We start from the raw sequence: 16,559 nt of genomic DNA on the forward strand, positions 1-16,559 counted from the left end.
GGAAGCAAGACGCATTTGCAGACAAAAAAAGAAAGAGGCCAAAATGCGTGAGTACGAAGAGCTTGACAAGTTGGCCGACAGGGGTAATGCTCGAAATTCTACGAAAAGATGCGGCGACTAACAGAAGGTTTAGTGACTGATGCCCAGAGCATACTAAAATTATGGAGCGAACATTTTACCAGCCTGCTGAATGGCAGTGAAACTATAACGCCAGGAGAAGGCAAACCCGATTCTCCAACTGATGACGATGGGTCAGAAGTTTGAATTTAAGTGTGCTCTGCCCAATCCAGAAAAAGGGAGATCCCCCATCCTGTGTCAACTACCGTGGGATAAGCCTCCTCAACATCGCATATAAGGTTCTATCGAGCGTATGTGTGAAAGATTAAAGCACACAAACAACAAACTGATTGGATTGGCAAATCAACAATTGACCAGATATTCACCATACGTCAAATCTTGGAAAATACCCGTGAAAGGAGAATCGATACACACCACCTCTTCGTCGATTTCAAAGCTGCTTTTGACAGCACGAAAAGGAGCTGCCTTTGTGCCGTGATGTCTCAATTTGGTATCCCCGCAAAACTAATACGGCTGTGTAAATTGACGTTGAGCAACACGAAAAGCTCCGTCAGGATCGGGAAGGACCTCTCCGAGCCGTTCGATACCAAACGAGGTTTCAGGCAAGGCAACTCCCTTTCGTGGGACTTCTTCAACCTACTTATGGAGAAAATAATTCGAGCTGCAGCACTAAACATTGAAGGTACCATCTTCTATAAGAGTGTACAGCTGCTGGCGTATGCTGATGAAAAACTCTTGAACTTCGAGTCTCCATCCTTTAAGGTTACTTTTTTGATGGCATCTCCTATACATTAATTTTAACCCTTTTTTCGTGTTGGAAATATACTTTGAGGTTTCAAATTGTCTCCGAGAAAATGCTTTAATACTCTTAGGAATGTAGCTAGAGCCATCTGAGTTATGATTCTTATTATTTCGTAATAGTGTGAGAAGAAAGTGATGAAATCAAAATAAGTCAAATTTAAAGGATACTGAAGTAGTAGTGGGGTTGTAAAATATTTGGTTAGAATAAAAAATTAAATCTGCAATAAATATTTGACTTGAAAATCAAATTAATTCTAAACGAACAAGAAAATTTTATTTAAAAATCTTATGATTCGGTACTCAACTTCGCTTCTGTAAACGATTTCACAATGTTAGTTTATATTTAACTAAGAAAGTTACATAACGTTTGATTGATCCGAATTTAATGAAATAAAATACATTTACATATATATGTTTAGGTCAACGTTAGAGTATTAAATATGATCGGTTGCAATGAGTATTTACCTGCTGCATATTTCGCCATTGCAAATTGGCATCGTACTCGATGTCGTTGTGGCCCATATCATTGCCAAATAGACCGTCACTAATATGGACCGCGTCCTCCGGTTGGGCGGGCGTTTCAGTGCCATAGAAAATCAAGTCCCATTGTGTGATTTGCGCTATAAAACGAACAATGCAATTGAATGTTCAATAGAAGTTTGCAAAAATATTCCGCAGAAATAGATGGAGCTAAGAAAATACAGCTAAACTAAATATGCATGTGTATACATATGTACATATATAAAATATTAATACAAATAAAAATTTCAGCTACGAAAATTATGGTTTTACTAAACAAAATAAAAAATACGAAATATATTCGAACATGTGGGTGTGTTTGGGTTTAAGAAAATATAAATAAACTGACTGTGAGTGTGGAGCTGCTGTAGTAATTGTTCAATTTGTTTCCATTGCCTTTCAATTTCGAGAAAAGCTTAAAAACTTAGCATGCAAAAGGAATATGAGAATGTGGAACAAAACAGAATACAGAAATAACTATGCAATCATTGTTTAAAAAACCAATTGCTGAACAAAGACCTCATATTTGCCAAATAACATGCACTAAGTTTAAAGGAGATGAGTGCATCGCCATGCCTCACAGGATAAATATGTGAGTATATGTATACTTATGCAATGCATATTCCAAGAGAAGTGCAGACTGAAGCTCATAAATTTTTTAAATGCGTGCAAGTTGAAAATTTATGGCGCCGAGTAGAGTTCAAGAGCCAATTGCAACCGCTCGAACGTTTGAGCAAGAGCCTTTAAGGAGTGCAGAAGTTCATACTATATACATAGGATTGTAGTTGTCCCTCTTCAATAGTTAAACACTCGCAGACAATCACGAATGAAAACTTTACGACTTCAGTCCAACAACTCAAAAAGTTGCAAGTCTCTCTTAAATCGAAAAATGGCGAACTGTGAAAGCATTCAACAAGAGCAGCTGCCCTTAGTCCAGTGTCACTATCCGGCAGTTTGATTGATTGCTATTACGTACGAATGTCTGTAGCACTTAGCCCGATTGCGAGGCCGAAATATGCTACCATCGGCCATAACAATATAAATGGCTGACAATAAGCGAAAAAATCGGGATATCGATCTGCCTTAGAGTCTTTGATTGATGGCGCATACACGCACCCACATACAAGTGGTGTCAGCGTCAGTTGGAAAACGAACGGATTGAAGAATTTTCCTACCATTTGCATATGTACTAACAAAGCGGGGCGTATATTCGCTGAAAAATGCCTACGTGCTGTTGGCTGACTGCAGGTGACGTTTCCTTTGTATGCAGTGACTTTTATGGCCCTCAAATTGAGTGGAATTTACAGCTTGATAAACGAGTTTACTCCCGTAAGCCACGAGTGATAGATCGAGTAATAATTTTAAAAGGAATTCTCAATGAAGGCAATATCGCAATATTAAAATTTCTGCAAATGTTTTTGTACTTAAAGAAATTGGAATGAAATTTGCTCAGGAACTCTAATACTAATTTTAGCGCTTAGTGGAAGCAGAAATTTTGATCTTTTACTCTCTAGAGTTATGACCCAATTTTTTTGAATGACAATAATGTTTATTGCGCCGACTAAATCTCTTTAAAATCATCTACTTTGTAACGAAAACTAAAAAAATTGCAACTGAAAAGTAATCTCTAAAAAACGAAATGATAACGTGAAGCATTCCATGAACACGTTTGACTACCATTGCTACTGCCACCATCCTTGCGGTTAGGCAACACGCCGAGTACACCGCCGATGGGGCGCTGCGTGCCGCCACTAACTCCTGCTGCCGCGAGCAGTAATTGCTGCTTCTTGATGATCTGCTGATCGGGAACAAAACTGGGCGAGGACTTTTTGGCATTTTCACGTGACGGCTTCGAAGCGCTGCCACCACTAACGCCACTGTTGCTGTTTTTGTTATTGTTATTGTTTACACTACTGCCACTATTACCCACACTCAACATTGGTCTGAAGGTCTCCGCTTCGTAGTCCAGCGGCGAAATGCCCGCCGTGGCAGCCAGTTTGCGTTTTTCAGCTTTCGACGCTGTGGCTGCAGCAGCCGCAGTGTCTTTCTCTTTTGGGCCCTGATATGGTTGAAACTCGGGAAAAATTGCCTGTATTTTCTCGTAATGTTCGAAAAGTTTCGGAATGCGCGTATCGGTGAATGAGGCAACCGTGAGTTTTTCGTGCGTTTGCATGGGTAACAGTGACTCCTTGATTTGTTTTGTTGCCTTGACAGGTAACTTTGAATAGCTGGTCATTTGCGTGGCTGCAGTTTTGGCCGCGTTGTTCGCGATGGCTGGGTTAGAGTCGGTGTTGGAGCTTGCCGAGTTGGATTTGATGGAAGTTTTACCGTTTTGACTGTTGTTGCTCGGGCGCATACCAGTACTGGTTGTAGTTGTTGTCGTCGATGTTATTTCACCAACAACCTTCCGGCTCATCTTGTCTTCATATCCGTGTAGACGCTCTGATGACTGCGCTTTCGTGCGCCCGCCTTGTTGTGAAGATTTTCCGGCCGACTTACTATTTCCGTTCCCACTTTGTTGCTGTTGTTGCGATATGCGGTAGAATTTGTTTTTCGTGTTTGTCGATGCGGGTTGTTCCTTTTTATTCGCCGAAGACTTGTTAGCACCACCCTTGCCGCCATTGCTCTTTTCACCAGACTTCCCCTTACCTTTGGTCCCCTTGCCGGGTTTCGTACTCTGTGAACCCAATATGACACCATAGGTTGCTGAGATTTGCTGATAACCGGGCGGTTGTATTTGCTGTTGTTGTTTATATAATTGTTGTTGCTTTTTACTACTTCCGTTAGCGACATTCAACAATGGATTATTTGCGCCATTCGCGGCTGTGTAAACGGATTTATTCGACGGTGTTGGCAATTTAATGGGAATTTTCACGCCCCCACCCGGCATGGCGTTGATGGCGCCAACAATGCCAGTGGCTGCATTGCTGCTGCTGCCGCCGACGTTATTGGACGAGATGCGCGGATATTGTGGCGAGTAGATCTGATGAAGGTTCGTTGTGGTGCTCGCCGCATTCGAATTTGGCGTGGTGTTTTCGGCGGAATTGGCGCGGGGCGTCGATACGGGGTCATTGGGGTCTATAGGCAGAGTAGTACCGTAGAATATTAGCGACCACTCACGTAGTAAGGCGTGACCTTTTCGCCGCAACGTTCAATTGTTTTTGTTAGTTGTGTAATCGCACACGATTGCATAGTTACAGTTATGTTATATTGTTAGCGCAGTGTAGATTTATTGTTATGTTTTTTTAAGTTATTGTTGTTGTTGTTCGGGATTAGTAACAGAATTGAAATTATTTTGATGTTGTCATATTATCACACAAGCGCAGCATGTAAGTAAATGTATAAGTTTGTATAACAGTAAGTGGTTAAGTAATATTAAGCAAGTTATATAACTACATGATTTAACTCAGATCGACTTACATACTTCTCGTTAATAAGTATGGTATGCATATAAACGTAAGATTTCTGTGGGTCTAATGGCACAGCGTGACTTACCCATATAGCGACCCTCGTTGTGTATTTCTAACTGCCAATCGCCATGCGGCGACTCTCCCCAAGTATGGACGGACATGAAGGGCCATTGATTAAAACCGGAACGAGAAACATCATGAATACTGCAAGTATAAAGTTATAAACGCTATTATTGTCAATATTCATTGTTACCTACAGCCTAGGCTGTGATATGTTAGATGTCTTATGACTGTCACAAATAAATCGATAAATATTCCAATAAAAGAATAGATCTTGTGATATAAATTTGGTATGAAATAATTATTTGTCTTTAAAACTAAAGTATTCTTTGTTGTAATTCAAATAATTTGAGCTCAAATGGCGACTGTTAGGCTCCCCCAAAACTTTTTAAATAATTAAATTTATTAGTGTCAATAAATAATTCATTGAATCCGAAATGGAATACGAATACACATAAATGCTCTTCTATGGAAATTGTTACGACAACAGCGATCGATAATTAACGATAGCTCTTGTTCCTGCCTATCAAATTTTCTTTTGAAAAAGTTTAATTTCAAAATTTTCCCAATCTACAAATTTGCTTTTGGAATGAAACTCATTGAAAAATATTAAGAATATATTTTTGAAATAATCAGAAAAGAATTTCTCACACTTTCATATCCAAATATATTCAAGTACTAAATATCAAGAGAAACAGCAAATCAACAAAACCAAGACAATCAAAATCTCCAGCAAATACTACATTAAAATTACCAAAAAGTTTCGAAAATTACAGAAATGTCCTTAAGACGACATCAACCACAAACGAAGTCTCAGCTGAAGATACAGCTACGATCGTTGCAACCAAGTTGTAACGGTAACATAAATGGCATTGCTAGTTTCCAAACAAGAAACAACATTGTTGGCAATTCAGAAGAATATAATACACGAGAACCGCTCGCAGTGGCTAGTCCCGTCTCTTCGGTTACAACGGTAGTGCCGGTAGCAATACCTGGCACTTCAACGTCGGTAATACCCTTAGGCTCGGCCACAACTACCGATGCGCCAGCGGTGACCGAGCAAATTGCTAATTTGCTGAATTTGGCGCAACATCTATTGAGCAGTGTGCGTGAACAACAACAGCGCCAGCATCGACGCCGTCACCGTCACCAGCGCGAGTCTCGCTTGTTGGTGGGCACGCCATATCAGCGGCCAAATAGTGCGGCGCTTGCCACTTCACAGCAACTTAATGACAGCAATGACAACAATGAGAGTGGAATTAGCGGTACAAATGTGAATACCGTTAGTATAGGAGAAACATGTGCGGTTACAAATGACGGCGCCAACTCTACTGGTCAGCAGCAATTGAGGCATACAAAATTTTGCAATGGCGGCAGCAACAGTGGAACTAGTGAGGATAATATAAATTTTCAATGTGCTATTTGTTTGAACTCGTATCTATTGCATCGGCCGATGGTCACTCAGTGTGGGCATTTATTTTGCAAGCGCTGTATAAGGCAGTGTGTCAGCTGTCAAGCAAAGTGTCCTATGTGTAATCGCAAATTGAATTCCAAGAGCATGTTTCGGGTGTATTTCTGAGCTTTTTGCATATGTGATTGCTTGGCGAGAGACCGAGGCGACAGGACAGTGGAGGCACCAGCATGCAATACAATTTGTATTTTGAAATTTTTGTTGACATTTCTTTGTTGAGCATGTTTGTACGTAGGTGCATCTCAATATGTACGAATATGTACGCCTTTTTGGGCAATTTTCTTTTTTAATTTGAATATTTGGTATGTTTTTTGTTCAATTGAGTGCTAATCTTTACAATACCCCCAATATTTGATTATGTACTGTTACACATATAGTATATAGAAGTCCAACAAACAAAAAATATACACAACTTGCCCTTTAAATTGATTTTTGATAAACGACTTTAGACGAATATTGCTAAGCTTGTAGCTGTTGGAGTAGTACATATGCTTACTGAAAACTACGAATGCTTAGTTGGAAAAAAATATAAAAAATATATCGGTTTATGGTATATTCCACCCATCTATGCTGCTTATGTGCATCTTTTTAATAATAGTTCTAGTTTATCCGTCAAATATTAGATGTCATCAAATATTTGGTGTCCTCTTGCAAAAAAAAATATACATACATATAAAGGCAACAACAAATTTATCGAGTTAAATTTGCACAAGAGAGTATATGGATAAGTAAAGATAAGGTGTTATTCAATGCTACCAAATTTTGTGTTGCATGTCTTCGATTTGCTTTGCAATTGTGAATGGCCCAAATCACAAAATGTTGGCGAAAATGTAAATGAATTTTTTGTTTAAGAAATATAAAAACTGAAGTAAACTGTAATTGTTTGAATGAAAGCAAAACTAAGGGGTTACTTAAACGTTTTTTTATTTTGTTTTGCATGTCTTCGATTTGCTTTGCAATTGTGAATGGCCCAAATCACAAAATGTTGGCAAAAATGTAAATGAATTTTTTGTTTAAGAAATATAAAAACTGAAGTAAACTGTAATTGTTTGAATGAAAGCAAAACTAAGGGGTTACTTAAACGTTTTTTTATTACGGAAAGAAGAGTTACTCCATCAAAAAATAATCGTAACACAATTGCGCATGCGTCAGAACATATCGTCAACTGAAATGCAAAATAACGTATCATCAAAAAATTCAAAATTGAGTTTTTTACTGATTACGATTCACCACATCATATTACATATGTGTCGCAAATTTTAAGCTTCTGCGATCAAAAATACCCAAGCTACATATATTAAAAATTCAAAAAAACGTATCATCAAGTGCTTGATTTCGTTAAACAAAATAACGTATCATCACTAAAGTATGTAAATATAACAGAGTGTTTTCTTGTTTTTATATCGAAGTTAGCCTTCATTTATTGTTTATGTTTATTTTTAGTGATTAAGTTCAATGTGCTTTGGTAAGTTTAGGCTACATCGTTGATCGAACGTGGACTACTATATACATATATGTGCATATGTAGTCCTTTGTGAGGCCATAGAAAAGAATAACTCCTGTGTTCGAACTTATAAATTAACAAAACGCTTCCGCCAGTTCGGTGGGATGTCTGAAGGTATGCGCCCCCAAGTGATTAAGTCCTGACCTTCCTAACTCAAGACAGCCAAGAAGGAAGCGTTGAGTTGTTTCCACCTAATCTTTTTCCATACAGCTTCTGCAGATGGCGTCTGGTAAGACTCTTCTTGCTAGCTCATGTTTCCTGCAATTCCGCTGTGGTCTGGCACTCATATCATTCTTATCACAAAGGCACTCGATGCTACTGATAGCGAGGTTAGGTCTTCGATCAGCTCTGAATTCTCTCATTGTTAATGGAGTTCAAGGCTGGAATCGCCGCTCTGCTATCTGAGTCGATGGTCACTCCTCTGAAGGAGGGTGCACTCCAGGTAGTAAATCTACTGCTACCTTAATGGCTCCAATCTCGGCCTGGAAGAACACTGCAATACTTAGGAAGTTGGAGAAACTGGAGTTGATAGAGAGCTCTGACAGTAGACCCCTCCACCTTTGACCCATCCATGAAGAAGCTCACGGTAACTTTTCTCCAACGGCTTCTTCCCACTCACAACTCCCTCGGAATATGGGTGAGAGAAGGAGCCGCCAGAGTTCGGTTTAGGACTCCATGATCCAGTAATCAGACCCGTGCTTTTTTAGGAATTCAGCAGCCTATTCTATTGCAAAGTTTAACAATAACTAAGAAGAAATGGCAACATCTGCAGGACCTAGAAGCTTTAATTTCAGTAGACTGTTATTACTTTTATGATAATATACCTTTTGAATAATTAGTTATTAAATAAATAATAATTAAACATTATCCTCTTTTTTAGCTTGAAATATTTAAATTTTTTCTGGTACTTATGTACATAATAATAATAAAAATAACATGAAATATTAAAAACTTGCAACTGTTTTTATTTAAAATTAAAAAAAAAGTATTAATATTCAAATTTTTAATCTTTATACAAATTTAGATTGATCATACGTTATTTTGTTTCAGAAATGAAAATTCAAAATAACGTAAGACACCTACTATAAAATTTGCTTAATTTTTTCATTATTTTTTTTCTAAAATATACTTATAGGTTCATGTTAATTCAGATTTGAAAATTTTGTTTCAATATCTCAAGTGGTTTTCTTTTTATACGGTTTTTTGCTTCTCCTGTAAACCTACGAAAAGTGATGTTACGTTATTTTGCATTTCAGGTGACGATATGTAGTATGTATGTATGTTAGTGCAGAGTTACGCCGCAAATGCTGCCTGTTTGATTGTTCCATTTGCTACTATCTAATGCTTGGCGAATCGAAGATAGCCCTCTCGTATTCCAACTATGTTAATGGTGGTTAGTATATAATCTGTTATCGACTTACCGTGATGTTAATAAAGTAACTTTGGTGCCTGCTGGTGACTTGAGGTTCAACTGAATGTCCCCGCGACGTTGTGATGTCAGTGTGATTTTTGCTTGCACATGTTCCAGGTAATTGACGGATGAGCAGTGTTTTACAGTTAACTGTAATGTGATATAACTTCTGGGCGGAATGACTCTTTGAAAAGGAAAGAAGGAAGTGATTGTGAGACCTCATTGCATAGTAACAAAAGTTCTTTATTTCAAGTATACGTTCTTTACAGCGAAACGCTTTAACATTACTTACTTGTCCACATGCGGCGCATTAATTTCGCAACGCTGTTGTTCTGGCACCGTTTTCCATTTACGTGCCACTTGCACCATCGCTGCCGCATCCATGAGACCATAGCCGAACGAATGGCTAATGCGTCGACCGACGCCATTTCTCGACCATGTTGGATCTCGCAAGTTGGCCGGCTTTGCAGTACGCACCACAATATGTTGCAAATCACGCCACGTCAAATTCGTGTTCGATTCGAGCACTAGTGCTGCTATACCGGCAGCCAGCGGCGCCGAAGCTGAGGTACCCGTATGTGATACCGTACACGAATGATGCAAGTCTGTCGTCACCACCTGCTTCTCACTCTGTCCGCCACTACTGTAAGTGGTCGCCAATGTGGAACTGCATTTCTCCGAATACCAGGGTACGTGACCCTCTTCGGTGGCACTAGATATTGACAGTGTCCAAATGGAGTTTGTATAGCCGTCGCAATTACAATTGTCAAACTCACGACCGCCATTACCCGAAGCCCAAATAAATATGCTACCCTTGCCTTGACGCCCTTTGGTTACACCTTCAATGAAGGCGCGCTGCGCCAATTCGCCAGGACCATCAACAGTTTTACCATCATCGTCGGGACCCCACGACGCGCTATAAATGTCGATGTGTTGCGGATTGAGTGATAGGGAACGCGCCTCGACGGCGTCCGTCACATCGCCATCCAACATTCGGACACCGCCAACACTGGCACCAAATGCAATACCAACCGCACAGATTGAGTTATTGGCGGTGGCGGCCACTTCACCAGCGCAACGCGTACCATGCCGATTTGAATCAGTCATGTCGTAATGCGGCATTGGATCGTTATCGTGGCTGTTGACGTCATAAGACGCATCAGGGTCCTAAATAATATATTAGTGTTAAGAATGTTGCGATTGTTTCATGCGAATTGAACTTACATAGTTGTGCTCGATATCTGGATGGTCCGATTCCAGACCGTCGTCAAGTATTGTCACAACAATACCCTTGCCGGTGATGCCAGCCTGCCAAGCCGGTACTACATTCATATCCAAGCCGCCTCCGCGATTCTAATTACAAATTAGAACCAAACGAGTTTATATATGAGCAAAATGATTGCGAAAGACAGTGGTTTGCCCGCCAGCTAATACTTACCAGATACCACATTTGCGCCCATTTTGGGTCGTTTAGAGGAACTGTATCCACCTGTGAGAGCGCACGTGACGATGTCCTTGACGGGCGCATACGTATGTAGTCACGCTTCTGACGCGACTTTGCCTGCTGTTGCCTAGCCCATTGTACTCTGTGATCCTCGTCAAGGCGTATCTGATGCGACTGCGAGGGTGTCGGTGAACGCTTAGAGACTTTATGATGAGCGAAATGGTAATGATTTTCGAAAATCTGAAAATACAATTAAAAAAGAAATCAATAAAAAAGTACTGTTTGTATATACCGCTTTTAGAATAGGCATCCTCTTCGGAATTTAAAAACTTGGCAATTCACTTTCAAAAAATAAATTTGCTGTGAAGAAAAAACTCAAATTTTTTTGGAGAAAAGAAATAAGCGAAAATGCCGAACGCTTGGAATAATATTTTGGAGATTGTTCTACTCAAATTACGCAGCTCAAAGCAACTGTCTCGCGTAAAGGACTACTCGAAGCAAGTGCTGACCAATAGGTTTTTGATAAAACCAGATCTTGGCGATACTCTCAAATCTTCTCTGGCGAGAATGGCTGTGGCAATGTTTTTCTCGCACCACAAACGTAAGTGCTAAGAACAAGAACGAACATGCATAGCATAATATACACAAATAGAATTAATCCAACATTTTATCGTGTAAATTTTACGATCCAGAACCGCGTCGTTTAACTTGCACAGCAAAAGCTGAGAAGCAGGCTAACAAGTTACCGAAGTTAGAGCGAAAGGAGTCAAAGCACTGGTACCCAGATCCAGAATATATGAAACAATTCGAAGGCTGCGTTATAGACGACAAAGATACATCACGCTTCGATCGCTGGTCCGGCAAAATACCCCCACAAATAGATCGCTCTTTTCGTTCTAAGTTTATTAACTTTGGACCGGCCCATCCAGCTGCACACGGCGTCTTACGCATGGTTTTGCAACTTGATAATGAGACCGTTCTATCTGCCGATCCACACATTGGCCTGTTGCATCGCGGTACGGAGAAGCTAATTGAGAATAAAATGTACATGCAGGGCCTACCATACTTCGATCGTCTCGATTATGTGTCATGCATGTCGAATGAACTCTGCTATTGCTTGGCCATCGAGAAACTGTTGGGGCTGCAAGTGCCCAAACGTGCGCAATACATACGCACAATGTTTTCGGAGATCATGCGTTTAACCAATCACACAGTCGCTTGCGCCACTGCTGTGTTAGATTGTGGTGGCATTACACCACTCTTCTGGATGTTCGAAGAACGTGAGAAGTTGTATGAGTTCTGTGAGCGCGCCTCGGGTGCACGCATGCATGCCGCATATATACGACCGGGCGGTGTGGCATACGATTTGCCACTCGGATTCTGTGATGACCTCTTCGACTTCATTTGCCGCTTTCGACATCGCATTGATGAATTTGAGGACCTCGTTACAGACAATCGCATTTGGCGTATGCGTAATATCGGCATTGGGCGCATAACGGCGCATGAGGCAATGAATTATGGTTGCTCCGGCGCGGTTTTGCGTGCTACTGGCGTAAAGTGGGATCTGCGCAAGACGCAACCATATGATGCTTATCCGGAAATCGACTTTGAGGTGCCAGTTGGCGTTAACGGCGACTGTTATGATCGTTACTTGTGTCGTATACGTGAAATGCGCGAAGCATGTAATATAATCAATCAATGTCTCAATAAGCTGCCCGCAGGTGAAATCAAAGCGGACGATCATAAAGTGTGTCCGCCGAGGAGAAGAATCATGAAGAGAGGCATGGAGGAGCTAATACATCATTTCAAATATTATACACAAGGATTTGCAGTGCCACCAGGCGAAACTTATACAGCTGTGGAATCACCAAAAGGCGAGTTTGGTGTCTATCTGGTATCGGATGGCACTTCAAAGCCATATCGTTGTAAAATTCGTGCAGCAAGTTATCCACATTTGGCTCTAATGAATAAACTAACCTATAAGCACTTTTTAGCCGATGCAGTGGCCATTATTGGTTCATTAGATATAGTGTTTGGTGAAATCGATCGTTAGAGACTTGATGTAAAGTAAACACAGAAGCCGATCGCCAATAAATGTACATTTTGCGAGTATTTCGAAATGATTCTTATTCGTATAATTCTCAAGCCTAAATTGGGTAGGAAGCCTGATTTTTGAATATTTTAGGCATATCTTTGTCTATATTGCTCTTCACAGGACGTTATAAGGGAGATTGGCAGATCAATTCACTGTTGAGGTATCTGTTTTGTTTTAACTGTAAATATATTAATGTTAATAAGACAGTTTAATGAGGATGGAAGATGACTGATAGATCGACAGAAATTGCATCGAGTACTTTAAGCGGAACAAAAATGCAGGTTGTCGAGTCAAAACGGATTTTTCATTACTAGAGAACTTCTTCAAGCATTTCTATTGATATAAAATAAAATTTTTGACTATATACCAGTGCATGAATGTATGATTTCTTCCTCACTCACATCACCTACGACCAACTTTACAGAGATATATATAATAACAACAACAATGCGTATTCAAACAAAGCTTGCTAATAGAAAACAAAAAATTAAAAGTACTTGAAATTGCACTCCGGTTGCGCTATTTATTAGTACCTACAAGCATTTTTCGGAGTAATTACATGTATACGTGAACTTTCAACAATGTGGCAGCACACAGCAACAGCCACAATTAAGTGTTGCTTGTTAATTACTGCTTAACTAATTAAGGGTTAAATGGCTTAATGAGATTAATGCAAGTGCAAAAGCAAAAACAAAAATCTCATCACACTCACACATGCTCATGAATGCACGCACGAATGTAAAAGAAGGAAAAAAAAACAACTCTTCACACACACACATATACAATAAAAATAAATGGATTAACCAAAACGTTTGTATAAGAATAAAAAAAACGTAATTGGAAAAATGGCACCCATGTGGCAACCACAGCACAGCGCCGCTGTCACCAGCAGGTAAATGACATTAAAGCTCCGCTAAACTAGGTGGAAGGAATGCATTTTTGTATGGACGTGCATGTAAATTGCTACCAAATGCATGGAGTGACTCTGGTCAGGTCGCTGAATATATGTAAGTGCGTCGCAGGCCAAGCACGCATATTTAGGTGGCATTTATGGGAAATTACAATACACACGAATTGTCGTTTCACCAAATAAAAACAAAATATAAGAAAATAATAGAATCTGCATAAAAGAATTGGAAGGATGTGAAAACAACAAATTATCGGAAACAATATTAAGTACCGATACGAAAGTCTCCGAACAATCAGCCCTCCCCTGATCTTGGCTTCCTTCACTATTATGCAATACTGAACGGCAATGAGTTTATAAACAATTAAGTGTTGCTCTTAACTTTTGATTCATTTAAACTAAAATGTAAGGCAGAAGAGAGGAAATTACAATTACAAAACACTCAAATCACCACATATGTATGTACATAACTTTAAAATCTCAAAAAATTGCCTACAATAAATAGAATTAGGCAATACTGGAACCGCCGAAGTAAATTCATAGAACTCAGTATATATTTGTCCGCATACAATTCGTATTCGCACACAAATGTTTCCATATATGTATATATGTACATATACACGTATACAAGCGAAAAACGCAATTAACTCAATTAAAATGAGTATTTATGTTCATTTGTGGAATTATTTTATAATTAAGTGAATTTATGGCCGCCAACAGAATTAAGCGAGACAGGTGCTATTAACGCGTTGCTAAGTGTGTGCATAGGTACATATGTATGTACAAGCATAATTCACTAATGAACATGAGCAGCGCAAGGGAGACATTAATAGTGAGTGTTGCATATATTTAGGCGCCTGGCAATTTATGTTTTAATTGAAATTCCAGCTTTTTTTGCTACCGTAATTTGATATTTACAGTTCCGATACAAAGTCTCATTTTAAAACGTACTCGTACATACACGTACACATATGTATATACTTCTATACACAAGTAAATATATACAAAGCACGGCAGCTACAACTTTGCCTTTTGGTTGGTGGACTGCAGTTGCGAGAAACGATCTCGGCAACCGACCATGCAACAGGCTAGCAAGGCTTCAGCTCGAACTGAAACGAAACTCTTTCCCATTTATTGACTTGCGTGTATGAGCGTATATATTCAACTACTGGACTTCTGAGAAGCATAACAATGGCGTAAGTGTATGCTTGTACGAAGCATGTATGTTCACCGAAACCGGTTGGCCTTTCCACAAGCCGTTGCTACCTTCAAAATGCATTATCCCGTTTGCCATTCCAATATCCTTGCGCTTAAACACGATGCACACAGCAATAGTTCAGCTCTTATCCGTTTCCTTTTCCGCTGCTATTGCCATTTCCGTTTGCAGGTGCATGCTTTTGTAGATGACAAGTTCAATTATTGAAAGCATTGTGCTCGGTGAAAAGTTCAGTTTCGAAAGCGACTTCGCATGCGAATGAAATTCCAATTACAAATGCATTTTCGGTGCAAAACGGAAACGGATATAGAACTGTGTAAATTTGGCGTTTTAGTTGTGTATACGAACACGAGCAATGCAGTTATCTGCTGCACGTTTATGTGGCAACTGCAGTGGCGCGCTTTGAAAGCAACTGCAGCTGGCGTGACGCTTAGAAAAGTGCAGCCTCAGTGGCGTTTGTATGTATTTGCTGGCATGATACCTGTGGTGAAGTGGGAAGTTTAGGGAAATTTAGCTCGTTTCAGCTAGCAGATGTTTTTCATTTTGTATATTTTATTTTATGTTAGTAAAATTGTAATAATTAAATTTGCCGTAAGCTTTCTACTCACTATAAGCGACCTGAATAAAACTACATAATTTGTACAATTTAAATTTAAGATATTAAAGCAATCTTTTGTTGGTTAAACAAAGTGCCGTTACAAAAAATTGTTGTATGCCTCCGGCTATAGTAACTGAGTGACACACACACATCGAAGCACGAAAATAGGCGACTAAGCGACATACATTATTCAAATATGCAAGCATAAAGTACAAGCGAATGCACTTCAAGCTATCAGGCATACCAGTATATGTACATATGTATATGTACATATCCGAACACGCATACATACACATGAAAATGCTTGCTCACACACATGCAAGAAAGCGTTTGCTTAACCACACACACATTTGGGCATATTCAAAAAAAGGGATGCAGCGCAAACCCTCACACATATGTATAGCACCTACATTCTTATGCGTAAATGTACATATGTACGGTACTCGTGCTGCCTTTTCGTGCCACGAACGCCGCTTTGTGCTAATTCGAGAGGCAACCACTCGACACTCACTTTAACCGCCAACGACAACTTGGCTGCGCCTGTCGCAGATTGTTTGGAGTACATGCTGATGTTGCTCCACAGCTGCCAACCACCAGTCGGCTAGAAACAACCGAACACGCTCTTCAACTTCCAACCTCCTTACACAAAGCGGCAATGATAATTCGTGAGCTCATGTGTGGTTGTATGTGCATGCATGTGAAAACCAGCTTGTGTGTGTTTGTGTGGGTATAGTAAACAGCACGGATTTGTAAATGTCACCTGACTTGCTTATTCAACTCGGCTGTTCAACAACTCACCACTCCTGCGGTGCTCCAGCAGAACTTTAACAACATCATACTCGCACACGTATGTAAGTGGCACTGCGGCGGCGGACGACAGGTTTATGCAAATTTGGCAGGAAAACAGCCCGACGGGACTCCAATCACACCTAAGGAAGCTCGGCTAAGCAGCAATACAGCCAACCAAGCTGCCAAGTAAATACAAATTGAATAGCCAAACAGAGCGACTGAATGGACGGACTCCTATTGTTTGTCCCGATTTACT

General features: G+C 39.9%; 3 protein-coding genes across 5 annotated transcripts in view; 2 read left to right on the forward strand and 1 right to left on the reverse strand.

Moving 5' to 3' along the window:
* The window catches only part of LOC120770974 (furin-like protease 1), a 264,355-nt gene that overhangs the window by 16,613 nt on the left and 231,183 nt on the right, over positions 1-16,559 (reverse strand). For all 3 annotated transcript variants that reach the window (XM_040098713.1, XM_040098722.1, XM_040098730.1), the window contains 6 exons: positions 10,693-10,938; positions 10,479-10,607; positions 9,547-10,421; positions 9,265-9,438; positions 4,894-5,012; positions 1,345-1,499 (listed from right to left, as the gene is read on the reverse strand). In XM_040098713.1, coding sequence (XP_039954647.1) covers positions 1,345-1,499; positions 4,894-5,012; positions 9,265-9,438; positions 9,547-10,421; positions 10,479-10,607; positions 10,693-10,938 — 1,698 coding nt within the window. The remainder of the gene's footprint in view (positions 1-1,344; positions 1,500-4,893; positions 5,013-9,264; positions 9,439-9,546; positions 10,422-10,478; positions 10,608-10,692; positions 10,939-16,559) is intronic.
* LOC120771011 (E3 ubiquitin-protein ligase RNF113A-like) lies at positions 5,417-6,894 on the forward strand. Its single transcript, XM_040098783.1, has one exon. It carries the CDS (start codon positions 5,647-5,649, stop codon positions 6,445-6,447), a length of 801 nt encoding a protein of 266 aa, XP_039954717.1. The 5' UTR covers positions 5,417-5,646; the 3' UTR covers positions 6,448-6,894.
* Positions 11,095-12,781, forward strand: LOC120770999 (NADH-ubiquinone oxidoreductase 49 kDa subunit). The gene is made up of 2 exons (XM_040098756.1): positions 11,095-11,299; positions 11,391-12,781. The coding sequence occupies exons 1-2, from the start codon at positions 11,107-11,109 to the stop codon at positions 12,749-12,751; spliced, it is 1,554 nt and encodes a 517-aa protein (XP_039954690.1). The 5' UTR covers positions 11,095-11,106; the 3' UTR covers positions 12,752-12,781.

This window comes from Bactrocera tryoni, chromosome 1 (genome assembly GCF_016617805.1).
Source record: "Bactrocera tryoni isolate S06 chromosome 1, CSIRO_BtryS06_freeze2, whole genome shotgun sequence".
NCBI classification, from domain to species: Eukaryota; Metazoa; Arthropoda; class Insecta; order Diptera; family Tephritidae; genus Bactrocera; species Bactrocera tryoni.

Excerpts from the sequence above, each read along its gene's own strand:
- LOC120771011 (XM_040098783.1), top strand. The coding sequence starts at position 5,647 with ATGTCCTTAAGACGACATCAACCACAAACGAAGTCTCAGCTGAAGATA.
- LOC120770999 (XM_040098756.1), top strand. The coding sequence starts at position 11,107 with ATGCCGAACGCTTGGAATAATATTTTGGAGATTGTTCTACTCAAATTA. Across the intron at positions 11,300-11,390 it reads GTTTTTCTCGCACCACAAAC|AACCGCGTCGTTTAACTTGC; the intron begins GTAAGTGCTAAG and ends TTTACGATCCAG.